The 27,441-nt window shown below is 37.3% G+C and overlaps 2 protein-coding genes across 3 annotated transcripts in view; one reads left to right on the top strand and one right to left on the bottom strand.

Moving 5' to 3' along the window:
• The window catches only part of Apool (apolipoprotein O like), a 52,867-nt gene extending 51,109 nt beyond the window's left edge, over window positions 1-1,758 (top strand). For both annotated transcript variants that reach the window (XM_060374372.1, XM_021629304.2), the window contains exon 9: window positions 1,201-1,758. In XM_060374372.1, the coding sequence (XP_060230355.1) occupies window positions 1,201-1,289 (89 nt within the window). In that variant the 3' untranslated portion in view covers window positions 1,290-1,758. The remainder of the gene's footprint in view (window positions 1-1,200) is intronic.
• An 8,043-nt stretch (window positions 1,759-9,801) lies between these two features.
• Satl1 (spermidine/spermine N1-acetyl transferase like 1) lies at window positions 9,802-26,295 on the bottom strand. The gene is made up of 8 exons (XM_060375456.1): window positions 25,427-26,295; window positions 24,585-25,351; window positions 24,124-24,452; window positions 16,842-16,893; window positions 12,434-12,514; window positions 11,934-12,035; window positions 11,243-11,283; window positions 9,802-10,024 (listed from the first exon to the last, which is right to left on the bottom strand). The coding sequence occupies exons 1-8, from the start codon at window positions 26,293-26,295 to the stop codon at window positions 9,854-9,856; spliced, it is 2,412 nt and encodes an 803-aa protein (XP_060231439.1). The 3' UTR covers window positions 9,802-9,853.
• Between the last annotated feature and the right edge of the window lie 1,146 nt (window positions 26,296-27,441).

The raw sequence follows: 27,441 nt of genomic DNA, 5'->3' as shown, positions 1-27,441 counted from the left end.
AGGAACAGCCTTGCTAGGCCACAGAGGAGGACATAGTAGCCAGTCCTAAAGAGACCTGATAAACTAGGATCAGATGGAAGGAGATGAGGGAGAGAGGGTGGGATTGGGAGGGAATGAGGGAGGGGTCCACAGCTGGAATACAAAGTAAATAAACTGTAATTAATATAAAAATAAAAATTTAATTAAAAATATTTCATGAACAAAGGCAACAAAAAATTTAAATCAACAAAATTTGTAAAAATAAAAATTGTTAAAATAAGTCAGTTAAAAGACTATATTATAACTGTTAAATACAAAATATCAGGGTGGAATCCCCAACAGAACTGTTATAAACTAGTTAAGGCCTCCTGTGGACTGTACTGACAGTTCAAGCTGACTACCCAATATTTCTCCTCATATGTTGAGTAATTAAGATCCAACACATCCAAAATTTTACATTGTATTTCCTTTTATCCAAATCTGTTTGTATTGCATTTTGTACTTTCTCAATAAATGTGAGCTCCGTTCTTATAGGTTATCAAGTTAAGTAGTCAATCTCTCTAGGAAATCCTGTTCATTTTACCTTCACAATGATTCAGAGTATTGTCCTTTCTCACAGTCCTCACAACTGTCACATGAAGTCCTCAGCATTTCAGGGTATAATGCTTCTTATCTGCTATCCCTATCTTTGTTCCTCTAAGGTCTTTTTTAGTAAGGCAAAAGTTCTCTTTTTAAATACAACTATGTCACTCAAATACTTAAAATTGCCCGTCAACTTAAACTAAAAGGCTAGATCTTAACCATCACTCTGAACTAGCCTGATCTCTCCTGTCACTCATTGACACCCATTGTCTATTGTATTTCAGCCATATTGGATTGGGTCCTCATACTTGCTGTTAGCTCATCCTGGAAGTCATTTGCCACAGATATCTACAGAACATGTGTCTGCATCTCCCTTGATTCTTTGGTCAAATATCCCCTTTCTGAAACCTTTTCTCAGCCACCTTCTTTGAAATTGGAAATTACCCAAGCACATTATATGTCCCTCCTTGAATTCTTATTCTGTAGAACACTTAACTATCAAATGATACGTTGTGTTTACTTACCTTGTTGTCTGCTTGACCCATGTTAGGCTCAAGTTGAAGAGATTTATGTTTTGTTTACTAGTATGTTTCCACTACCAAATATAAATGCCTTCTTTTTCACTTTAATACTTTGCAGATAAAACACAGTTTATGCCTGACCCTAAGCTCATGGATCATGGGCAGTCTCATCCAGAGGATAAAGATATGTACAGCACTAGAAACTGAAACAGATTGAAGAGAGGGCCTGCATAGAGGGCCGCATGATGTACCAAATTCAAACAATGGTGAAAAATCATGTATCGAATGGGTAACTTACAGAGATTGACTGTAATTTTTCCCGTGACATTTTCAAATAAACAGTTTGGCTTATGATATGTTAAAACACAAATTATTGAATGCAACACAAATAATTTTAAGTGATTGATAAGGGAACTAAAGTAGAAATATTAGGATTACATATTATGACTTGTAAGAGAATTTATTAGAAAGCAAAATAAGGTGAAGGTATGTCAGTAAGACTAAAAATCTGAAAATATGCATAGATAACATATGTATATACATACTTATACATATGTAACTTCTTCAGTTTTCCCAATTATTACCATTTAACTTAGAATTGTAGATAGAAGGATGTATTTTTCTCTACTTTTTTTTCCAGAGGTGGAATAAAATATCCATGTTTTATGGCACATGAGCTTGGATTTTGTCTTTGTTTTGTTTATCTTGACTACTTATAAATGTCTAAAGAAATCTGTTTAAGAGGATCATATAACATGTAGTAGTGCTAGCTATTTTGCTACTGCTTCTTGGGTGTTGTGTTTTTCTGTTACATTCCTCCCAGGCATCTTTTAATTAATCAATTAATTAATTTTTATTAATTATACCTCTCAGGCATCTTAAACCCATCAACATTGCCTGTTTTTCTATTTCATAAAGCAAAAATGTACATTTCTTAGATATGACCATTTCCAACCATCCATCTAACTTCCAGAATTACCCTATGTAGTGAGTCTTTGCCCCCTTTCCTAAGATTAGTATTTCTTCTCAGGTTCCTGATGTCCAATCTTTTCAGGACTCTATTTCATCCTGTTCAACCTTCAGTCTTTGGTTTCTCTTTTCACTGAGTCCTAGTCCTCAACTCGTGAATAGATTTACCTTTATTTAAAAAAAATCAAAAAGCATAGTCAAGGACAAAATATAACAGTTTTTTTCCTTTAAGCTCTCTCCTCTCTTGCACTTCTTCCTAAGATTTCTATACATCTTTAAAAAGCCACTAATGTGTAAGTGAAGAAAAGCACAGTGATTATCAATAATATTTTAATGACAATTACAAGCAACAGGTGTCAATAATTTAGGAGACAAGTAAGTATGTGATTATCAAGTACCTTTTACACCTCAGTCATACCTGACAGACCACCTGGAATATTTTACAATGGGCCCTCCATTTCTTACTGCATCAGCATTGGCCATGTTGAGCTCAGACCTTATTTTCCACTTTATTGTTAATTACAGATTTCATAAATAAAGAAAAAGCTGGAGGGAGGGATAGCCTAACAAGTAAAAATGTTTTTTTCTGAATTCCAATGACACAAGTTAGAGCCCTCAGACTCACACGGTGCAATGAAAGAACTAAATCTTGCTGGTTAGCCTGTGACCTGCACACAAACGCAGTGATGTACTCATGTGTAAAGGCATAAACATGTACATACATGGCAAATATTTTTAAGTAAACATAATCCCTTAATTACACCATGGTTTCTGCAACATCTCAAAAGAAAACAGAATATAAATGGAAAAGTTGAAAATGACAGAAGATTGTTTAGTGAAAAATAGACCTTTTTGTTGTTGTTGAGGTAAATAGTAAGGCATTCTGCATAACGTGTGAGCTTTCTTTTTTCCACTTTCAAGTTTATTTTCATTTTTTAATTCACTTTACATACCAATCATAGTCCCCTCCCTTCTCTCCTCTCAGTCTCACCTACCCTTTCTCATCCCCTTTTCTTCCTGTCTTACTCCTCAGAAAAATGGAGCCCCATCCCAGACAATTCACCCCAGCACATCAAGTTGCATCAGGACTGAGTGCATCCTCTTTTACTGAGGCCTGGAGAGGTAGCCCCACCAAGAGGAAGTGATCGACAAGCAGGCAACAGAGTCCCTGTCAGAGATAGCCCCTGATCCCTTTGCTAGGAGATGCACATTAGGACTATGCTACCCATTGGCTGTATATGTGTTTCAAAGACTATAATTTAAAAGGCTGTAAATGAAACTTTCATTTTCCTGATACCTGTTGACTTGGAGCACACTGCCTCCATCTGTTAACCTAGGCTAGTCCTAGAAGTTTCTAACCTCTGTACAATCTAATGTAGGCCTAGAATATTTTCAACCCCTGAGGAGACTTACTGCTGAATAAGCTCACCCTTTCTAGCTCTCTCTGAATTCTGGCTCTCTGGCTCAAACTTGTCTCCAAGCTGACTGATTGAAACTGGCTTCTTCTCAGCTTCTGACTGAATTTCTCTGCTTGACCTTTGGCAGTATGTTCTAATATTCTGGCTCCTTCTCATTCTCTGGATCATTCTGTCTTCACCTGTGTCTAGCTTTTTCTCTTTCTTTACAACCTGTCTGTGTACAACTTTCCCGGTAAACCTGACTCCTCCCTTTCTCTCTCTACACTGCTCTCTTAAGTCCTCTTTTTCCTGTCTCTTCTGGTGTGAGTTAGGTGTCTCCTATCTATGGTTCATTCTGTCAAATCTTTCTTTGGTTTCTCACTTTGTCTGCCCCTCAATTAGATATCACTTTCAAACATAGGTGCTTCCCTCTAAAAACTAACTTTACCTTCATTGTTTGGGATTAAAGGTATATACTAAGGGCATGTATGTATTTCAGCCAGAGAGATTAAAAGTGTGTCATTTCAGTCCATCACACAGACTTAGAAGGACTTTTGATATGGTCAGAGTAGCTAGGCTGGATTACAATTCCTTTATAAAAGGCCTGATATGGAAAACCATGCTGAAAAATTGGGTGCATATCAAGGACTCTATAGTAAGGACAAAAACAGCAGAACCAAAAATGTCTGTCTTTTTAACAAATTTCATTTTTAAGTTATAATTCATATGAATTATATTGTTATATTACAATAGCTGGTTCTGTGACACCTTATTTAACAAAAAATAAAACCATTTACTTATATTGAATATCTTAAAGAATGTGTAGAGATTATGACAAATATAATGACACCCTTAAAAGGGATGATAGTTCTAAAATGAATATCTTATGACACTATAGTCAGGCAAATTTGAGAATTGGTAAATTCTACTGAAAGGAATTTAGATGTAGATTCATTGACTTTAAATTTTATGCTTTAGGGATGGATGACAGAACAGATGATACAAATATGGTTGATTTTTATATAATAGTGGTAGTATTTGTGACAAATACAATGTCACTGAAAAATGACTTCTTTTATGACATTAAAGGGTATAGCTAAATCAAGAGATTTATATTAAGCAGTAATACATATTAAAACAGTTTTCTTTCTTTCTTTCTTCTTTCTTTCTTTCTTTCTTTCTTTCTTTCTTTCTTTCTTTCTTTCTTTCTTTCTTTTTATCAGTTACATTTTATTAACTCTGTATCCCAGCCATGTCCCGATCCCTCATTCCCTCCCAGTTCCTCCCTCCCTCCCTCATCTCCACCCTGCCCCTTTCCAAGTCCACTGATGGGGGGACCTCCTCCCCATTCATCTGATCCTAAAACAGTTTTCTTTATCCAGTATCAAAATGTCTAGTATAGTTAGTGACAGTGTCTCAAAGTGGTAGGTAACAGACAAGAATTTATAAAATTAATACAAGACAATGAAATTGCTTCCCCAAGTTCACGACCAATGAAGTGTCATTGCATAACACATCAAAATATTTTGTGTGCATAACCATTAAAAATAGGGTTGGGAGATGGTCTGATGACTCAAAGGCTGTCATGAACACATGGAATACCGAGTCTTAATCCCTAGAAACCAAGCAATATCAAGGGCAGCAGTGCACCTCTGTCATCTCGATGTTCCTGCATTCTTACAGGAAGATGGCATGTAGAGATAGGAGGACCCCAGAAGTTTGTGGGATAGCTAGCCTGATAAATGCAAGAATGAGGGCAAGAAATGTGTCTCAAATAAGTTTTGTTCACTAAACATGTACTTGTAGCATGCATGTGCCACACATATTATTGTACAACACACATACATGTACACTCATATACATCATCCACTCATGAAAGTTTTTAAGTATGTACAAGATCAAGCCAGTCAAAATTCCAGCATAGATAGGGCACTCCCATCTCTGCTGAGGTTCTACCCCCATCTAAGGATCAATGGTCCATCAATGGATTGCTGCTCACAGAGGGAGAGTCATTCTCTTCTTAGGTATACGGCCTCTGGTATGTTGCTCATGCTCCACTGGACGGCTTCTACCCATGTGTGTACAAGCAGCATTAAGTAGACTCAGTGTTATTAATGACAAATTAAAAATAATATGACATGAAATTAAGGAGATCAAGTAGTGAGCACAGGGGAGAGCTGGAGGAAGTAGTGGTATATGGATATGGTCAGAATACATTTAGAGGTATATGGAACAAGGACAACTATTGTCAAACATGGGTGGAGAAAAGCCCAGGAGGCGTCAACCCAACCCAAAGAACTATAGGCAGTGAAGCATTGCTGAGACCTGGAGAAATAGTCTTCCTCAGGGAAAAGCACACCAATTGGTTATCCAGTACCAAATGGTCAGCTTTGAAAACATACATACAAGTAACCTTATACAGACTGAACAGGTTATACTTATATATTTAGGAGTATGTACATGTGTGTGTGTGTGTGTGTGTGTGTGTATGTGTGTCTATAACAAGAATGAGAAAAGAGGCCATAAATTTGAAAAAGAGCAAGGATGGCTATATGTCATAGAGGAGAAGACTAGGGATGGGGGAAGAGGATGGGAGGGTGGGACCAGGAGGAGAGGAGGGAGGGGGCTATGATTGGAATGTATAGTGAATATATAAATTAAAATTAAATTAAAAAGGAGGGTGTATGGAAGAATTTTGAGGGAGGAAAGGAAGGAGAGACATTTAATTATAATCTCAAAACAATACATTTTAAAAGAAATAAAATCTAAAAAGTTAATACATATTAATTATTTAAAACAATCTTGAAATTATAATTCCATAATTTCCCCTTTCCTCTCTACAGATCCTCCCATACACCCCTTCTTGCTCTCTTTCAAAGTCATGGACTCCTTTTTCATTAACTGTTATATATGTGCATGTAAATGTATGTATCTGTGTGTTTGTGTGCTTGTGTAAATTTCTAAATACATAAATACAACTTTCTCAGTCTGTACAAAAATTTTTAAACCCTGAATTTCATAAAATCCAACTGATTAAAAATTACCACCAGTTTGCAAGAATTCCTTCAAAATGTTGATTTTGACGTGGGATGCTATTATTTACTTTCAGAAGGTGGTTTGGGGCCTACTGTTGAAAAATTGATTTGCGAAACACTATCTATCTATCTATCTATCTATCTAAATACACACACATGTATATATATATATATATATATATAATGACATACAAAATTTGTGCCAGAACTTTATCATGAAAACTGCTTTATAGACTTAACATTTTCAGGTATTTAACTTCTCATTTAAGTGAGATGAATATGCACTTTCACGGTAAAAATCAACTTATCAGTACAATTTGTCAAATCATAACAGTGTTCCAAATGAAACTTAAATTATGCTGTGTTGGCATGTTGACAAAACATAGTCTCTTGAGCTCCAAAAATTATGTAGCCTTTTTCTATTTGATACAAGAATTTGAAAACAGATTTTAGGATTTTTGAAAACTTTTGTATATTTGCAACTTCATTTTCAGTCAACATAATTGTTATCTGACAATTTTCAAATGAAAAGCATGAAGCTGAAATTTGATACTGAACTTAGAGGAGATTAAAAACATTTCTTTTTCATAGACTTGTAGGTCCTGTTTTCCAAGACTAAAATATCCTTCACTCAAAATAATACCATTCATGCCATTGCTTTTTGGTACCACCTACAATTGTCAACTATTTCAAGAATGAAGCATACTGAGAATAAAATTAGAACCAAGATACTTTGTGAGTATCTGAAAACTCACTGAGAATTACAGCTACTTTTATGCATTAGATTTTCATATAGAATGTCAAATACCCAACTAAAATTCTGTCAAAGGTAATCAATTTCCTGTCTACAATCCTCTCTTTGAACTTTTCTTTTTTTTAATTTTTATTTTTTTCTTATTAGTTACATTTTATTAACTCTGTATCCCAGCTGTATCCCGCTTCCTCATTCCCTCCCAATCCCACCCTCCCTCCTTCATCTCCACCCTGCCCCTTTCCAAGTCCACTGATGGGGGTGCGACCTCCTCCCCATTCATGTGACCCTGTTTTATCAGGTCTGCAAAGTCCTCCTCTGTGGCCTAACAGGACTGCTCCTCCCTTGGGGGGTGGAGAGGTCAAAGAGCCAGTCACTGAGTTCCTGTTAGAAATAGTCCTTGTTCCCCTCACTTTGGGAAACCAATTGGTTACTGAGCTACCACAGGCTACATCTGAGCAGAGGTTCTAGGTTATATCCATACCTGGTCGTTGGTTGAGTGTCAGTCTCAGAAAAGACCCTGTGCCCAGATATGTTTGGTCCTTGTGGAGCTCCTATCCTTTCCCCATCAGACTAACACCCCTTCTTTCATATGACTCCCTATACTCTGCTGAAGGTTTGGTTCTTGAACTTGGAATATCCTGGCTTCTATACCTACTTGAATTCTTAGGTAATTAATCACTGTTCACCACTCCTTCCTTGAAACTCCATCCTTTTGTTTTGTTCCTCCTGCATTTTTTGTTACTCTTCATGCTTCTGTTGCTCTCAGTCTCTTCTCAGCTTCCACTCTTTGTGATCTTTCTCATTCTCTATATTTTATCATTTTTACTCAGCCAGTTTCTTGTTTCAGTAACCATTATGTTATTATTCATACTAAACCCTTGATCTTTCTCCAGTGTTTTAGACCAACCTACACTTCTAATGAATATTTATATTGAATCAAATTTCAAAGGTATTTCAATATCATTGTGTCTAAAACTAAATGTCTACCTCCCTCATTTCTTATTTCTCAAATTTATTATCCTTTCTCTATTCCTATCATCTTGTATCTTCATCATCACTTTTCTGGGATTAAAAGACCCTCCTGGCTAATCTGCACACCATCAATCTTCCTATGTCATACTTCAGAATCTGTTTTGCTTGCATGTAAACCAGGTAAACACATTCAACAAATAAGAATATATTGCAAAGTTTCATTGGGAACTTCAAGACCTAGATTTTTTCAGAGTTACAAGATGATTATTCTACATCCTGGGAGCATGTAATACATTCAAAGTAGGAAGACATAGTGACAGGTGTAGAGTATACAAAGGATGTAACCTAGTCATTTTCATTAGAAGATCAATTGCTTTCTTAGAGTCTCCTCAAAATATTTCTGTTTATATCTAAACCACAACTATATAAACATAATCTTTACTAAAAGAAGTTAGAAAATGTATTTTTTCTTGTGGTGAGGAGGACAAAATATCAAAGATTAGAAATGGATGTTGAGTTTGATTTAACTGTTTGTTACCTGATCTTTATAGCTCATCACCATTGCCTATATAATCAAATCAAAATGTCTTACTATCTTATATTCTAATTTTCATTCATATATACCTTCTTTCAGATGTACATTTATGACATTCCACTTGCTTAATGAATGTGATTGTGTTTGCTCTTTCAGCCTCTTCACTGCTTTTGCATCCTTTCAGCATGCCCCTTTGTCTTATTTCACTCTACATTCTGACATCCTACCCAATCTTCAAATATAATTTTAGTGTCTCCTTTTTCCAATTCTCTAAAATACGAATTCATTGCATCTTATCCTTGGCATGTATAAATATTATAACCCACACTATTTATTATAAAAAGTTTTTTTTTCACAGGATATAGCTGTGAATATAGTGGGTATAGCTGGTGTTTATCTGGAGATCGCCTGTTTATGATGGTTCTAGATGGTGGCATAACTCCAATATAATTGAAATTTTATAAAATGACCAGGAAGAATGGAAACTTACAAATAATGTTGAATGTGGCATCTTCTCTAAGTACAATCAAAATTCTCTACATGTTCAGGAATGTAATGTAGTTATGGAGCAGTAGCAAAGAGGCAATGGGACTAAATGTTCAAGATAAGTAATCACTAATTTTTCACAATGTAGTGTAACTGTCAGAAATGAATTTTAAAACTCATACCTACTAATTTCTATTTAAACTTACCCATACTTCATTATATATAAAACATAAATCCATTTTTATTTGAATATTGTATTTATTTTAATTTCAACTCTTAAAATGTGAAAGCATCACCATTGTACATTTGATGAAATGGTTACTAAAAACTTCAAGTCCAGTGTAAGTGGGTTTTGAATGGTGTGATCCAATAGATTGTTAGAACTTTTACTAGTCGTTAGTGTTTAGTTTGGATAATGAATAATTGACTATATCTTGAAAAAAATTGTTTCAAAGTAAAATGCAAGAATATTGTGCTCACTTACTTTATTTTACATTTGATGTCAAAGTGATGTTTCTCAGGTGATACTCAAATGTTGAGGCCTATGTTTGTTGGGATGAGTTGTTACTAGTTTTTTTTTTTTTGTTTTTTTGGTTTTTTTTTTGTTTTTTTTTTTTTTTTTTTCATTCTTCCTCTGCAAGTTCCAGGAGATCTTCCATGTTAAATCGGAACAAATGCCAGCCTTCCTCACAGGAAAGGTCTAAAGCCCCTAGGCGAGTGTAGTACTCAACGGAATCCTGATTCCAAATGATGACAAGAAACTGCATGGCACTACAATGGGTATTGATGGCTATCTGTTTTAAAACAAACAAGTAGATATAACTCTTATTTGACAGTATAGTCATTCATATTTTATTGAAGGTCTGTTATATACAGTGCTATATATGTCCAATAATTTTGAAATGCTCTAAGTATTTTCGGTCAACAAATCTTTTATATTAGTGCAAGTCACACTGTGGGTCTATTTAATGAGTAAACTTGTCTTTTCTCTCCCTCATGCTTATTTGTCCTTGATGGTACAAAACATAAATATTGTGTTTGTACATTATATAGATCTAAAATATAATTTATAGAATCTGAATTTTCAACTTGAAAACCCACTTTAATCTTTGAAGCACATGTTGTAAAAATGTTTTGTGTATGCAAATGCTCATGTTCATATGGGTTTGGGGTGCATGTGTGTGCGATGCAGTGGCAGTCAGAGAGCAACTTCGGATGTTATCCCTCAGCTGCTTTCCACTTTTTGTTTGATATAAGTCTCTTACTAGCCTGAAATTTCACCAAGTATGTTGGGGTTGCAGCCACTAAACACAAGATTAAATCTTTGCCATTGCTGACATAAAATTGTGTGCCACCACTCCTGGCTTTTCATGTAAGTTCTGGGGATTGGGTTTATCTCCTCATGTTTGCAAGGCCTTATCAGCTGAGCCAGTCCTGGTATATTTAATTAGTGGGAAATACTAAGAGCTGGAGAGGACAGGGTCTCCACAAGGAGAGTAGCAGAACAAGAAAATTTGAACACAGGGAACTTCCCAGAGACTCATACTCCAACCAAGGACTATTCATGGAGATAACCTAGAACCCCTGCACAGATGTAGCCCATGGCAGTTCAGTGTCCAAGTGGATTACATAGTAATGGGAAGAGGGACTGTCTCTGACATAATCTGATTGGCCTGCTCTTTGATCACCTCCCCCTGAGGGGGGAGCAGCCTTACCAGGCCACAGTAGAGGACAATGCAGCCACTTTTGATGTGAACTGATAGACTAAGATCAGAAGTAAGGAGAGGAGGACCTCCCCTATCAGTGGACTTGGGGAGTGGCATGCATGCAGAAAGGGGAGGGAGGGTGGGACCGGGAGGGGAGGAGGGAGGGGCTTATGGGGGGATACAAAATGAATAAAGTATAATTAATAAAATAAAAAAAGATTAATCACCTAACCTATGCCCTATTAAATAATTCTTGATGAAGAAAAAGATAATATATTGACTATTAGTACTAACTAAAACACATACCTGACTTAGCTTCTTCAGCATGTCAGCCCCAATACCTATACCTATTAAACAGACATTTTCAGAGAAAGGCTGTAAGTTGAAACTTTTTACGTACCTAATCATTTACTTTGGTTTTAAATCAATAAAAGATCAAACTCTATTTATGGTTTATATATTCTAATAACATGTGTTGAAACTCATTCATGAATACTTTAAATTTTATTTTATCTTACTGAAGTATGTCATTAATGATAATGCAAGAGATTAGTTTTATTTTTAAAATCCATGGTGAATAAATGAGTGTCACGGTGTTCTTTCTTTTTCTTGAGAAATGGTCTCACCATCTGTTGCTGGATGGCTTGGAACTCAAACTCACAGAGGCCCACCATCCTCTGCATCCCAAATACTGGAATTTAAGGTGGGTGTCACCATGCTGGCCTTCACTGTTTTCTCAGAACAGGGCATATTTCTTATTTATATCTACTAAAAACAAACTGCATAGCTTACTTGAGTGTGTTGATGAATGCTATTGAAATAGTTTCTAACTTGTGGTTGAGTCTTCACTGCACTACGATCCTGATCAGGCTCAAGAAATGGAAATGAGTTATTTGAATAACTTAAAAACATAGCTATGCTTATCTGTAGCTCTTATATTAAAATGTAACTTAGAAATTCTTAATATTTGCAAGTAATATTATGATTGTAGTTTTACCTTGATAATCTTCAGTGATATAAAAATCCTCTAGGTGAAGCAGTTTGCCAATCCATGGGTCGTAAGTGAAATAGTACATGGCAAATCCAATAGTTTTCAGTCCTGGGATGATAAGGAGGCAAAGAGGCTAGTGCTTTTACATCATAAAAAGGTGTATGTCTTCAAATAGAATAAAAAGGGTATTTTTATTTGCTGCTTTAACTATTAAAGCAGTAAGTGGTTGCTAGACCAAGTATCATTACATAAACATATAATGTAGAAAGTTTACTTTTCTTATAATACAGCCTTTAAAAGAAAATAAATAGTTTGATGCATGTTGTTATACTTTTTAAATAGTTTTAAAATCAGAGTGACATAACAGTGTTATTTAAAAGTACACAGGGTTGGACATTGTACTCCTCTGCTTAATACTGTTTACACAAGGTGAATTTATTAGTTAACTCTGTTTTCAGATATAGAAAACGTTATAGATTGAATTATAGACAAAAGGTTTAGTTTACCTGATTCTGTTTGTTGATTGGGCGCTTCAGCAATCAGGCAGTAGAAAAGTGGATTGACCCCGAAACCGTCTCTGTATAAATCTGAAATATCAATTCATACCCAGTATGTCCAAGTTTATAAGTTGGATAAAGATGGCAAACTAGGAAGCAGCAGGAATACTTCTTCCCACCAGCACAGCAGCTATCCTGGTAGAAACTGTCTGAAGTGGGTATTTCAGCAGTTATAACTTCCAACAGAGTCTGGCTATTATCTGCTGTTAATTTTGACTAAATGTAGCTATAAATGTGGTGGCAGCTGCTTGCCTATCTCCATTTAAGTTTTCTAGCCAGTATCTGTAGGTATGACACCTTGTATTTCTAGAGTAGTTGAAGCTGGATAACCAATAATTATCTTCTTATACACACTCACTCTACCCCTGCTTTGTGTTTCTGTGGGAATACACACATACTCACACACACACTGACACGTACACAAACACACACACACACACACACACACACACACACACACACACACACTACCCCCGATTTGTGTTTCTCTTGGAAGACACACACAAGAGTGTAATAATAATAAATTTTAAATGTTTAAATAAAATAATTAAAGAGTAAAAGAAGGTATTAATGGAGAAAATATAGTACAAAAAAGCCATATATAAAAAGGCAAAAGTGTCTCTTTTGTCTTACTAAATATAAAAGTATTATTCCATTAAATACAATGATAATCATAGTGGATACTGTTTTTTACATTTTTACCGTGTGTGTGTGTGTATGTGTAAGGGGTGGGGGGGCAGAGGACAACTTTCTTCTTTTAAAATTTATTTATTTATTATGTATATAGTGTTCTACATGCATGTTTGCCTCCAAACCAGAAGATAGCACCAGATCTCATTGTAGATGGTTATGAGCCACCATGTGGTTTCTGGGAATTAAACTCAGGACTTTTGGAAGAGCAGCTGAGGCTCTGAACCTCTAAGCCACCTCTCCAGCCCTGAAGACAACTTCTTTTTTTAATATTAATTACAGTTTTTTTTTTCATTTTGTATCCCAGCTGTAGCCCCCTCCCTCATTCCCTTCCAATCCCATCCTTCCTCCCTCATTTCCTCCCATACCTGTCTCCAAGTCCACCAATAGGGGAGGTCCTCCTCCCCTTCCATCTGACCCTAGGTTATCAGGGTTCATCAGGACTGGCTACATTTTCCTCCTTTGTGGCTTGGCAAGGCTGCTCCCCACTCAAGAAGAGGTGATCAAAGAGCCAGCCACTGATTTCATGTCAGAGACAGTTTTTGTTCCCCTTACTAGGGAACCCATTGGTTACTGAGCTGCCATGAGCTACATCTGAGCAGGGGTTCCAGATTATCTAGGTTATCTCCATAAATGGTCTTTGGTTGGAGTATCAGTCTCAGAAAAGACCCCTGTGCCAAGATTCTTTTTGGTTCTGTTGCTTTCCTTGTGGAGCTCCTATCCTCTCCAGGTCTTACTGTCTCCCCCTTCTTTTATAAGATTCAATTTTTCTTCTACCACATGGGTCCTAAGAAAAAAACCCAAGGTATCATATCTTTACTCATAGAACCATCATCCTGACCCCAGTACATTTTTTTTAAAGATTTAACTACATACTACATATTGTATAAGAAACACACTCTGGATTAAAAGAAACAAAGATTGAAAATGGAATGATGAAAAAAGATATGAAAATGTAGGTAAAAGAAATCAGGGGTAGCTATTATATTTTAAAATCATATTATTAGAAGAATGCCAGTGTATAATTAGGAAAATATTGAGTCACTAAGAAGGTAGAACATTATACACATATGCATAAGAAAATATATAACTCTGAAATATGAGATAAACACTGATATACCTGATGGGAGAAATACATAGTAATATAGTAATAATGTATATAGCAACAAGGTAGAAAATAAAGGTCAGAGGTAGCCCATGGCAGTCTTCTTACTAGACTAGCCTATTAGGTCCCTGTTTTAGTCATTGCTCAATTTCTGTAAAGAGAAACAATGACCGAGGCATCTCTTACAAAAGAAAACATTTACTTGGTGCTTATTTGCAGTTTCAGAGGTTTATTTAGTCCATTATCATCATGGTAGGGGGCATGGTACATGGCATGCATGACACTGGAGCAGTAGCTGGGGGCTATATCATGATTCTCATGCTAGAGAGGGAGAGAGAGATAAAGAGACAGACAGACAGACAGACTGGGCAGGGCACGGGTTTTTGAATCCTCAAAGCCCCCCAACAAGGCTACACCTCCTAACCCTTCTAATCATTTAAAACAGCACTACTTCCTGGTGACTAAATGTTTAAATATATTAGCCTGTGGGTGCCAATCTTTTTCAAACAGCCCCACTAAATCAACATTTTTTTTTGGCTCAAAGTACTATATTATTCCATATTCCTGTAAACAACAACATGGTCAGGCCTCTCCAAGCAATACCCCAGTCCCTGGTACCGACTTTTGTCTTAGTTACTGTTTTATTGGTGTTCTGAAGAAACAGCATGAGCAGGGCAGTTTTGATGAAAGTAAGCATTTAATTGGGGGCTTGCTGAACAATTTTAGAGGATTAGTCCATGATCATCATTGGCAGAAAGCATGCAGTCATGCCACTGGAATGGCAGCTGAGGGTTTACATCTGATACACAACCAAGATGCAGAGAGAGAATCAGTGAGAGAGCTAACTGGGAATGACATGGGCTTCTGAAACCTTAAAGCCTACACTGCAATGACATACTTCCTCCAACAAGACCTCCTAAACCATCCTAAACAGTCTACAAACTAGGGGCAATTCTCATTCAAACCACCATATCCATCATCCTTTTTCTTAAATTCATATAGATTCCAAAGAACTCAAATTATCCCAAACAACTTTAAAACACAAGAATAAAGTTGTAGTGCCTGATGCGTCTAAAACAAAAAGGGGGAACTGTAGAGAGCTGCATAATGCTGCGCCTTAAAGATGGAGCTGGTTTCCACCTTCCACCTTCCTGATGGTGAGTGCTCTCTGTCACAAATAACTCCACATTTGGCTAAGGCTGAGGATCTGGCTAGCTTCCATGTATGTGGACCTATCTGCATTGCCCACGTGGCACGCTGGGGTTGGCTACCCAGAGGCTATTTAAGCTGTGGGCTGGCTTTCCCCAGGGTCAGAAGATTGTTCAAGGTTCCTGAATAAACTGCATTGAGAACAACAACAACAACAAAAAATCAGAAAGAAAGAGAGGAGGACCTCCCCTATCAGTGGACTTGGGGAGAGGCATGCATGCAGAAAGGGGGGGAGGGTGGGACTGGGAGGGGAGGAGGGAGGGGCTTATGGGGGGATACAAAAGGAATAAAGTGTAATTAATAAAAGTTAAATAAAAAATTTAAAAAAAAGAATAAAGTTGTAGGATATACAGTGTTTAATTTTGAGATTTACTATAAGTTACAGTAATTAAAACAGTATGATACTGGAAAGAGGCCTGATATATAGACCAACCAAACAGAAACAGGGCTGTAAAATGAATACTCAAACGTATATAGCTAACTGATTTGTTATCAGGATACCAAAACCATTGTCATAACTTTTCAATGATTTCTATTGTGAAAACTGTATTTCCATATGTAAAATAACAATGTTGGACCATTACTTTCATACCATATAAAATCTAGCTTGAAATAGACAAAAGACCTCAGTGTAGTCCTTGAAATTAGAAAAGTCTTAGAAGAAAATGTAGGAAATCTTCAAGACATTATATATGGCAATGGTTACTTAGGTATAGCTGACAACAAAAGTACAGGTAGTAAAAAAAAAAATAGAAAAACTAAACTAACAAAATAGCACACTATAAAAAGTAAAAAGTCTCTATAGAGTATAAGAAATTATTTCATGGAAGGTTCTTAGTTGATTATATACATTCTTAAGTCTTCAAATTTAAATGGTTAATCTTCACTGGATTCTTCTAAATTTTAATAAATAACCCTCTTTATTTGGTCCATCTTTTGTTTTTCTTATTACTGTGTAAAAATTCTATTTTATAATAATTTGCTACATTAATCATTAATATTTTAGATATCAAATGTAATAAAAATAGCTTTTTTCAATGCTCCTGCCAACATATTAAATATAAGGAACACTTTTGACCTGTCATACCTCTTATTCTCTATTTTGAATTGCATTTGCAGTCTACTACATCTGTAGAGGCATGAGCCATGATGTATTTATTTCATGCTAAAAGGAGGGAAAAAGAAAAATAGTGGAACATTGAAAAGGCTATTGAATTCATGTTTGTATATGTCAATGTTACTAATAGGATCATTTTGTAATAGAAAAGCTTCTTAGGCATATCTAAGTATTTATCCTGTGTGCATGCACTCACACTGTTTTACGTGCTCTAAAATTACCACAAAACTTCTTACCATGTTCTGTTAATGACACCTCTTCTTGCATGCCTTCACAGGAAGCCAATTCCTGTCAAAGTAGAAAAAAATACTTTCAGATGATAATTTGGTAAATATTATAATCATTGAAGTATTTATTGAATATTTATACACACAGGTATCCTGGGATGTGCTAAAATGAAGTCAGATTTGATCTCAATTATCTAGAAACTTAAAATCTGAAACAGCAATGTAACACAAAATAGGTAAATAAGTAGTTGGTAGCCAGATGATAAATAAGCATGTTATAGGGAGGTGATAGAGATTTCATATACCAGTCATGTAAAGATTAACTTTCTAGGTTACTGGATTTGAATCCAGCAGGAAGCTGGAAAATAAAGAAAAACTTCTTGCCAGTCACAATGTTTATTATGATTTTACAGAAATAAAATATGAAACATGTTTTCTTTGGATTTTGATAGTATAACTTTAGAATTTTAAAATTGTGATCTTTATTATTTTTTGCATTCCATTTTTTGTGATGCCTATCTTATACTTGAAAAGTTAAAAAAATATTTATGTTTAGTCTCCTTTTGTTTATTTTTGGTTAAGATATTAATTGTACTGAATTCTGAGTTTTATCATCTTACATTATTAATAATTTCTCTGTTTGAATGTTTTTTTTCTTGTGTGTAAATTCTGAGGTGGAATATTACCATAACACCATACCTTGTCATCCCAGCGCCATTAATTTAATAATCTCCTTTTTATTTAGTGATTTGAAATATCCCTTATATCAAACACCACATTCTCATATGTACTTTAGATAACTTCTGGACTCTTCATTAAGTTTCATTGTTCTAGCTCTGAAGATTTTATCAAAACTTTTTTCATTTACTTTTGAGATTAAAATACAACTACCATCTCTCCCTCCAAACCCTCCCATATTCTGCTTGCACTCTTGCAATTTCAGAAGTTAGACCCATAGAGTCTCAGCCTAAACATAAGCTGAACAAGGACAAAAAAAATCTTGTTTTTTTTATAAAACAATTTTCTATGTAGTATGTCGAATGCAATCACATCATTCACATGAAAATACATATTACTTATATATTAAATACTTAAAAAACTTTTCTTCTAATATTATTTTATTATATCCTTGTATTCAAACTTTTAATTTACATTTTTACTATTTTTCAGGAAAGCCAGAATTAAATTTTATTTCACATTGGTAGAAACTGTGGAAACATTTCATTTTTCCATATTACTGCACAAGAGTTCAACAGAATATTTCCTAACCGTAAATAAGACCTTACTTATGTATATAACTGAAATAAATTTAAATTTTTCAAAATAAAGCAATTTGTTGGCTCATTTTTTGTCAGTTTGACACAGATTAGAGTTATTTCAGTGGACCGAACCTCAACTGAGACAATGCATTCATAAGATCAGGATGGAGGCAAGCCTGTAGGGCATTTTCTTTTTATTTTATTTTAGTTTAGTTTTTTATTATTAGTTACATTTTGTTAACTCTGTATCCCAGCTGTATCCCGCTCCCTCATTCCCTCCCCAACCCCACACTCCCTCCCTGGTTTCCTCCCTGCCCCTTTCCAAGTCCACTGATAGGAGAGGACCTCCTCCCCTTTCATCTGATATTGCTTTATCAGGTATCTTCAGGACTGGCTGCAAAGTCCTCCCCTGTGGCCTAGCAGGACTGCTCCTGCCTTGTGGGGTGGGGAGGTCAAAGAGCCTGCCATTGAGTTCCTGTCAGAAATAGTCCCTGTTCCCCTTACTATGGGAAACCATTTGGTTACTGAGCTACCACGGGCTTCATCCGAGCAGAGGTTCTAGGTTATATCCATACATGGTCCTTGGTTGAGTGTCAGTCTCAGAAAAGACTCCTGTGCTCAGATATATTTGGTCCTTGTGGAGCTCCTATCCTTTCCCCATCATACTAACTCCCCTTCTTTCATATGATTCCCTGTACTCTGCTGAAGGTTTGGTTATGCGTCTTAGTATCTGCTTTGATACACTGCTAGGTAGAGTCTCTCAGGTGCCCTCTGCGGTAGGCTCCTGTCCTGTTACTTGTTTTCTCCTATGTCTAATGCACATCCCATTTGTCTTTCTAAGTGAGGATTGATCATCTTACCCCGGGCCTTCTTTCTTGTTTAACTTCTTTAGGGCATTTTCTTAATTAGTGATTGATGGTGTGAGACAATCAATCAATTGATGGGGAGAGACAGATCATTGTGGGTGGTACCACTGTGTGTCCTGGGTTGTATAAGAAAGCAGGCTGAGCAAGCCAGGAGGAGCAAGCTAGTAATCAGTTCCCATCCATGGCCTTTGCATGCCTCCAGTTCATGCTCTGTTTGAGTTTCTGCTTTCAGTGGACTGTAACTTGTGGTATGTAAGACAAATAAACCCATCGTGTTTCCTCAGAGTAATAGTAAACCTAAGCAATACATAATAACTTTAATTTTTAAAAGTGCAGACATGGCATATGACTTCATTATTATCATTCTATCCATTCTATACTATATTATTTCCATATCAGTTAGCACTTATTTATAAAGGTGTGTTCTTCATATGGTATTGGTCAGTTGGAATTCAGCAAGATAAGCAACAGTTCAAAAATAACCATCCTTTTGTATCATTTTATATAAGTATATAATATTAACAAATATAAGCATATGAGTTCTACACGATCTATACATTTATGTGAGTAATTTTCACTACTCTTTTTGATATTTTGAAATTTTTAAATCAAATGATTGCCATTTTAATGTCTGCAAAGGAGATATTTTCTATACTTCGTTTAACCTAAACCCTAATCTCAAATTATCAGTTAAAAATAAAATCTTCTAATGTTGCTTATTTTATACAGTAGTTGGCTTCAAGCAAACACATGTACAGAAAATGTAAATTTAAACTCTGCTATAAGATCTATTTCAAAAATTATATTTTATCACCAGCTGTAGGGATACAGACCTTTAATCTCAGTACTTGGGAGGCAGAGGCCGGTTGATCTCTGAGTTCAAGGCCAGCCTTGTCTACATACTGAGTTCTGAGTTCTGAGACAACCAGGGCTACAAAGAGTTGCCCTGTCTCAAAGAAACAAACAAATTCTGCCAAATAGTTAGATTTTAAAACCAGTCTTAAGTATTTTTTAACATACCAAAATTTTATGTATTTAACCTTTCAGTGTTTTACAGAAAAGTAAAATCACAGAATTATGACCAGGATTGAAGATTGTGATAACTCCTCAGTCTAAATTTGAACTAAGATCTAGTTATTTGAAATATGTAAGCTTAAGTAATGTTTGTTTTTTTTTGAAATTACTTAGATTTGAAATACTATGGGTCTGTGGTTCAGAATGTCAAAATATAGTATATATTGACAGGTTTTATGCTACAGAGGCAATATTTATTTTACTATAGAAAATCAAGATAAGAAAAAGTTAGAGGTCTTAAAGAAGAGAAAAGCCTGATAGTGAATAAAAGGCTATTGCTTGAAGAGAACAAAGTTATTCTTTTTAATACTTAGAAACAGGAATGATGTAATACCAACTAATTCTTATATATTACAATAGTCATGTATATATGCATACATATATAAACACAGACACTATATTGTGTGTAAGGAATAGGGGAGTAAACCCATAGTCTAACTCACAGCATTAACAAGTCATTTATATCTTAACTGTTTCCTTAGACCTGAACAGAACAAATTTTCAGTGACTATACTAGTAATTTTCAAATTATTTAATAAAAAGTCTGGTTGTAGTATTTTATTTTGCTGAATTACTTTTGAGAAAGTAGTCAACTACTTTCATACTAGTATGTTATGGATTTATAATATAAATATATGTATGAAAACTTTAAAAGATCATACATTTCTCATGAGGGAGATGCCATTTAATTTGGTATGTATTTGCGAAACATTTTTTAAATTTATTTTTTATTGGTTACAGTTTGTTTACTTTGTTTCCCAGCTATAGCCCCTCCTTCATCCCCTCCTAATCATACCCTTCCTTCTTTTTCTCTTCCCATGCCCCTCCCCAGTGAACTGAGTGGAGAGGTCCACCTCCCCTTCCCTCTGACCCTAGGTTATCAGGTCATCAGAACTGGTTGCATTGTGGCCTGGTAAGGCTGCTCTCCCTTCAGGGGGTGGGGGTGAGGTGATCAAAGAACCAGCCACTGGCTTCATATCACAGACAGTCCCTATTCCCACTGCTATGGAACCCACTTGGATACTGAGCTTCCATGGGCTACATCTGAGCAGGGGTTCTAGGTTATCTCCATGCATGGTCCTTGGTTGGAGTATCCGGCTCAGAAAATATCCGTGTGTCCAGATATTTTGGTTCTGTTGCTCTCCTTGTGGAGCTCCTGTCCCCTCCAGGTCTTTCTAGCTCCCTTTTATTTCATAAGATTCCCTGCACTCTGCCCAAAGTTTGGCTATGAATCTCAGCATCTGTTTTGATACCTTGCTGGCTAGAGTCTTTCAGAGGTCCTCTGTGGTAGGCTCCTGTTCTATTCCCTATTTTCTCCCTCTTCTGATATCAGTCCCATTTGTCTTTCTAAGTGAGGATTGATCATCTTACCCAGGATCCTCCTTCTTGCTTAGCTTCTTTAGGTGTACAGAATTTAATATGTTTATCCTATATTATATTTCTACTATCCACTTATACATGAGTATATACCATGTGAGTCTTTCTGCTTCTGGGATACCTCACTCAGGATGATCTTTTCTAGTTCCCACCATTTGCCTGCAAATGTCATGATTTCCTTGTTTTTAATTGCTGAGTAGTATTCCATTGTGTAAGTGTACCACAATTTCTGTATCCATTCCTCTGTTGAGGGGCATCTGGGTTGTTTCTGGATTCTGGCTATTATGAATAAAACTGCTAGGAACATGGTTGAGCAAATGTCCTTATTGTGTACTTGAGCATATTTTGGATATATGCCTAGGAGTTGTATAGCTGGATCTTGAAGAAGCACTATTCCTAATTGTCTGAGAAAGCGCCAGATCTGCAAAAACATTTTAACAATGAAAACATTAGAATTTTAAAGATCAGGCGTAGAAAAAAATTAATACTGTTACAATGATGCTGGTGCACAGCTACACAATGCCTCATTCATGATGTCTTTTAGCTAAGGAATTTTGATGGGAAACTAATAAATTATTTTAAAAAGAGTTTTATGAACTTGGAAATTATCATATGTTCAGAAAAATGGAAATATTATTAAAGAACATAAAACCCAAAGTGAACCACTACATTCACCCTTGTGTATCACATGAATGACTGCCATCAGTACAACAAAATTCCATCATGGTAACTATAGTCATTACATTGTCACATTTACTGCACTGGTATGATTTCTAGGAAAGGAATTAAAATAAACATGTGTATAAGGAAATGTTTACTCAAGTTCCTTAGACTCATGGACATTGTGTAGCTGTATACCAGCATCATTGTAACAAAGTATAAACTTTTTTATGCCTGATTCTTAAAAAGTCTAATGATTTTGTTGTTAAAATGTTTTGTAGATCAAAGATGCTCAACCGTATAACAAAGACATTTGCTCATCTCTATTCATAGTGGCATTATTCATAATAGCCAGAATCGGGAAACAACCTAGATGTCACTCAACCAAAGAATGGATACAGAAATTGTGGTACATTTACACAATGGAATACTACTCAGCAATTTAAAAAAAAGAAACCTTTCAGAGGCCGTCTATGGTAGGATCCTGTCCTATTCCCTGTCTTTTCCTGCCTCTGATGTCTATCATATTTGCCCTTCTGCATGAAGATTGAGTATCTTCCCTGGGGTCTTCCTTGTTTAGCTTCTTTAGGAGTATAGATCTTTGTGTGTTTATCCTCTATTTTCTGTCTAATAATGACTTATGAGTGATTAGATACCATGTGTGTCTTTCTGCTTTTGTAACCTCACTCAAGATGGTCTTTTCTAGTTCCAACCATTCACCTGAAAATTTCATGATTTCCTTGTTTTTAATAGTTGAATAGTGTTGCATTGTGTAAATGTACCACAATTTCTGTCTTGGCAGGCCACAGAGGTAGACAATGCATCCAGTGCTGATAGGCACCTGATAGGCTAGGGTCATATAGAAGGGGAGGAGGTCCTCCCCTATTAGTGGACTATGGTAGTGGCATGGGGAAGAAGAGGGTGGGAGGATGGGATTTGGAGGAGATGAGGGAGGGGACCACAGCTGGGATACAAAGCAAATAAATTGTAATTAATAATTAACAATTAAAAATGCAAAAAAAATCCCAAGGAAATCATGCAATTTGAAGGCAAATAGATGGAACTAGAAAAGATCATCGTGAGTGAGGTAACTCAGAAGCACATGATATATACTCACTTATAAGTGGATGTTACCCATATAATTTAAGATAAACATACTAAAATCTATGGTCCTAAAGAAGCTAAACAACATGGAGGACCCTAGGGAAGAGGCTTAATCCTCATTCAAGAGGGCAAACAGGACAGACTTTGGAAGTAGGAGAAGACATGGAACAGGACAGGAGCCTTCCACAAGGGGTCTCTGAAAGATTCTTCCCATCATGATATCGAAGTTGATGCTGAGACTCATAGCCAAAATTTGGGCAGAGTGCAGGGAATCTTATGGAAGATGGGTGAGATAGAAAGCTCTGGAGGGGACAGGAGCTACACAGGAGAACAACAGGGCCAAACGGGGTCTGGCAGAGACTGATGAATAAACCAAGGACCATGCATAGAGAGGACCTTGACCCCATACTCAGATGTTATCCCATGCACCGCTTAGTTTCCATGTACCTTTCCTAGTAAGGGGAGCAGCGGCAGTTTCTGGCATAAACTCACTTGCCTGCTCATTGATCACCTCCCCCTGGTGAGGTAGCCTAATTAGGCCACAAAGAAAGAGGATCTAGACAGTCCTGATGGGACCTAAAAGGCTAGGGTCAGGTACTAAGGGAGGAGGACCCCCCCATCAGTCGAATAGCGGAGGGACACGGGGCAGGGAAGAGGGAAGGAGAGTGGGATTGGGAGGAGATAGGGAGGGGCTACAGCCAGGATACACAAAGTGAATAAATTATAATTAATAATAATAATTAAAAAAAAACACTAAAACAGTCTTTTGGTATAACAATTACCATAATCTTGATTTAAATTGAAAATGAAGATTAAAGGGGCTTAGTGAACTCCACAACATTGTGTATATGGGTCATAATGAACAGAGCTAGATTCAGACCTAGACTATGCATTCCTTTTGTTCTTTTATCCCTGTACTAGCTTCCAAGTAATAAGGAGATAGAACCTTACTTTAATCAGTCGCAGGATATCTGGGCAGTCTTGAGGCTCAGCAGGTCTTATGTAGAAAGGAGCCATGCTTTTATTTGTCGTGCATGATTGCATTGCTCCTTGACTTGTATCACTCATACTTGATTCACTTGGCTCTGATTTACTTTCACCTGCTTGGCTTATGTCCAGTTGAATTGAGTCTGATTGGCTAGTGTCTGATGGACTGGCTTTCCTTTCTGGTTGGATTGGACTTGGTTCTGCTATTTCTAATTGTGTCATTCCTTCTTGGCTTGGTTGGGTGGTATCTGATTGGTTTATATCTAATTGGTGAGTGCCTGTTTGGATGATATCTGTTGGTGATATCTGTTTGGTGATATCTGTTTGGATGGTATCTAATTGGTTTCTGCCTAATTCAGTGACTCCTGATTGACTTGCCTCTGGGTTTTTCATGTCTTCTTGGAACAGATTCAGTTGGGTGGAGCTTGTCTGTGATTTCTTTGGCACTGGTTCCCAAGTATCTGATTGTTTCACGTCTGAGTTGCTAGGACTGGCTTGCTGTTTTTCTGATTGTTTTGTGTCTGAGCAACTGGGGGTTGGCTGCCATGTGTATAACTGTCTTACACCAGGGAGGTTTGGACTTCGGTTCCATGTATCCAATTGTCTTGTGTCTGATTGGTTGGGGCTTGGTTGCCATACATCTGATTGTCTTGTACCTGAATGGTTTGGGCCCCATGGCCATGAGTCTGAATGTTTCATGCCCTGTTGGCTTGGGCCTGTTTGCCATGAATCCAAATGTCTTATACCTAGAGGGCTAGGGCCTAGTAGCCATTTGTCAGACTGTGTCTTGCCTGGTTGGTTGGTGCCTGATTGCCATCTGTACAACTCTTTCATGCCTGTTTGGCTGGAGCCTGATTTCGGTGTGTCCAAATCATCCATGCCTCGTTGGCTGCCCCCAACTTCTTTTGAGTATGATGGAGTCATGCCCAATAGACTAGGGTTCACTTGCTTTGTGTCTGAGTATTTCATGCCTTGTTGGTTGGATCCCTGTTGTTGTGTGACAGAGGGTTTCCTGCATAGTTGACTGGAGCTTATATAATATGTGTTCAACTGTTCCATACCTGATGGGCTAGAGCCTAGATGACATGTGTCAGATTGTCTTATGGCCGGTTGGCTGAGGCTCAGATGCCATGGGTCTGACAGTGTCTTGCCGTGTGGGCTAGAGTCTGATTGCCAAGTGCCTGACTGTCTGCTGTCTGGTGGGCTGGTGGAGGCTGTTTGCAACATCCTCAGCTGTTTTATACCTTTTTGTGTAAGGACCAATTGCCATATGTCGTTTGGTCTCATACGTGGTTGGCTTGTTTGTCTCATGCCTAATTGACTAGGGCCTGCTTGCCCTGTGTCAGATTGTTGCATACCTAGTTCTCTGGGATCTGCTTGTCTGAATTCCAACTGTCTGAGGCCTGGATGACTTAGGTATTGTTGCCATAAATTTGGTTTGTTGCCTGTCTGGCTTGTCCCCAAATACCGTCGCTCTATAGGTTTCAGTCCTGGATAACTTGGGTCCTGTTTCCATGTATCTGGTTGTCTCTGTACTGCATAGCTTGGGTCTTGTTGCACTATATCTGATTGCCTCATTCCTTGATTGATTTGGTTTACTTGCCACATGTCTTGTGGTCTCCTGCCTGGATACACTGGGTCCCATTGCCTTGAGCTCACTTTTCTGTTGGGAGGAGGTGAGCCTGGCTGCCATATGCCTGTTTGGCTCATGTCTGCTTGATTCATACCTGGTTGGTGTATGCTTGGTTGTTTTATATCCAGTTGTCTTGGGTCTGGCTCCCTCATAACTTGTAGGCTTAGGTCTGGTTTGCTCATGACTAGATGGTCCATGCTTGGCACTAGTAGTTTCATATTGGATGGGCTCAAGCCTGATTGGTACATATCTGCTTGGCTTGCTCCTGCTCTTGTCACACCTGGTTTGTTCATGCCTAGTTGGTTCGTGCTTGGCTGGTTGCTGTCTGATTGTCTTGGCCCTAGTTGTTTTATATTGTATAGGTTCTGGCCTGATAGCCTCATAATTGGTTGTTCGATATCTGTTTTGCTTAGGCGTTGTGGTCTTACACTTAAGTAGTTCATATCTATTTGGTTTACACCTGGTTGTGTCATACCTGATTGGTTCATGCCTGGTTGGTCCATGACTGACTGGCTGGCAGATGATGCGTTGGTAAACAACTGACTGGCTTGTAAGAGTCTTGAGAGAACAAGATCTTTTGACTACAGTGCGTGGTGACAAGTCAGCTGTTTCCAGTTTGTCTCACTCACACTTGGAGATAGTCCTCTGTAATGGTGGGAAATAGGAAACAAAGACCTGAGAAAGGTGATTAAAGTCTATGAATCGTTGGAGTTGACTTCACCAGAGACCTTAGCTACAAGCTTGGCTGGATTTCAGCCTGCCATCTGGTCTTTCCCTGCCAACAGGCCAGAAGAGGAAGAACAAAATGATCCTGGAGATTGTTACAACATACCCCTCCCCCACCCCACACAGAACTGTATCATAATGATGAAGTCACAATGCCAGCATCTCTGCTCCTATGTGCTGCTCTTCCCAGTGGTGAGGCAAGGACATTTGCTCAACCATGTTTGTAGCAGCTTTATTTGTAATAGCCAGAAGCTGGAAATAGTCCAGATGCCCCTCAACTGAAGAATGGATGCAGAAATTGTGGTACATCTATACAATGGAGTATTACTCAGCAATGAAAAATAAGGAAGTCATGAAATTTGCAGGTAAATGGTGGGATCTGGAAAGGATCATCCTGAGTGAGCTATCCCAGAAGCAGAAAGACACACGGTATATACTCACTCATATAGACATATAATATAGGATAAACCCACTAAAATCTGTACATCTAAAGAAACTAATCAAGAGAGAGGACCCTGACTAAAATGCCCAATCCCCATCCAGAAAGGCAAAGAGGAAGGACATCCGAAGAAGAAGATAACAGGAAATAAGCTAGAAACCTGCCAGGGAGGGCCTCTGAAAGGCTCTGCCCTGCAGACTATCAAAGCAGATGCTGAGACTTATGGCCAACTGTTAGGCAATGTGCATGAAATCTTATGTAAGAAGTGGGAAATAGTAAGATCTGAGTGGACAGGAACTCCACAAGGAGAGCAACAGAACCAGAAATTTGAACACAGGGGTCTTCCCAGAGACTCATACTCCAACCAAGTACCATGCATGGAGATAACCTAGAACCCCTGCACAGATGCGGTAGCCCATGGCAGTTCAGTGTCCAACTGGGTTCCATAGTAATGGGGACAGGGACTGTCTGTGACATGAACTAA

Source organism: Meriones unguiculatus, chromosome X (assembly GCF_030254825.1).
Source record: "Meriones unguiculatus strain TT.TT164.6M chromosome X, Bangor_MerUng_6.1, whole genome shotgun sequence".
In the NCBI taxonomy this organism is placed as follows: Eukaryota; Metazoa; Chordata; class Mammalia; order Rodentia; family Muridae; genus Meriones; species Meriones unguiculatus.
Note: the sequence above shows the minus strand (reverse complement) of the source record. Positions and strands in the feature narration are given on the sequence as shown.

What these genes read in the sequence shown, in the direction of transcription:
- Satl1 (XM_060375456.1), bottom strand. Translation starts at nt 26,295, where the DNA reads ATGGACCAACCAGGCATGAACCAATCAGGTATGACACAACCAGGTGTA. An exon ending in TATCACTGAAGATTATCAAG is followed by an intron (nt 11,284 to 11,933) that starts GTAAAACTACAA and finishes TCTGTTTAATAG; the next exon opens with GTATAGGTATTGGGGCTGAC. An exon ending in TGCTGAAGAAGCTAAGTCAG is followed by an intron (nt 10,025 to 11,242) that starts GTATGTGTTTTA and finishes GTTTTAAAACAG; the next exon opens with ATAGCCATCAATACCCATTG.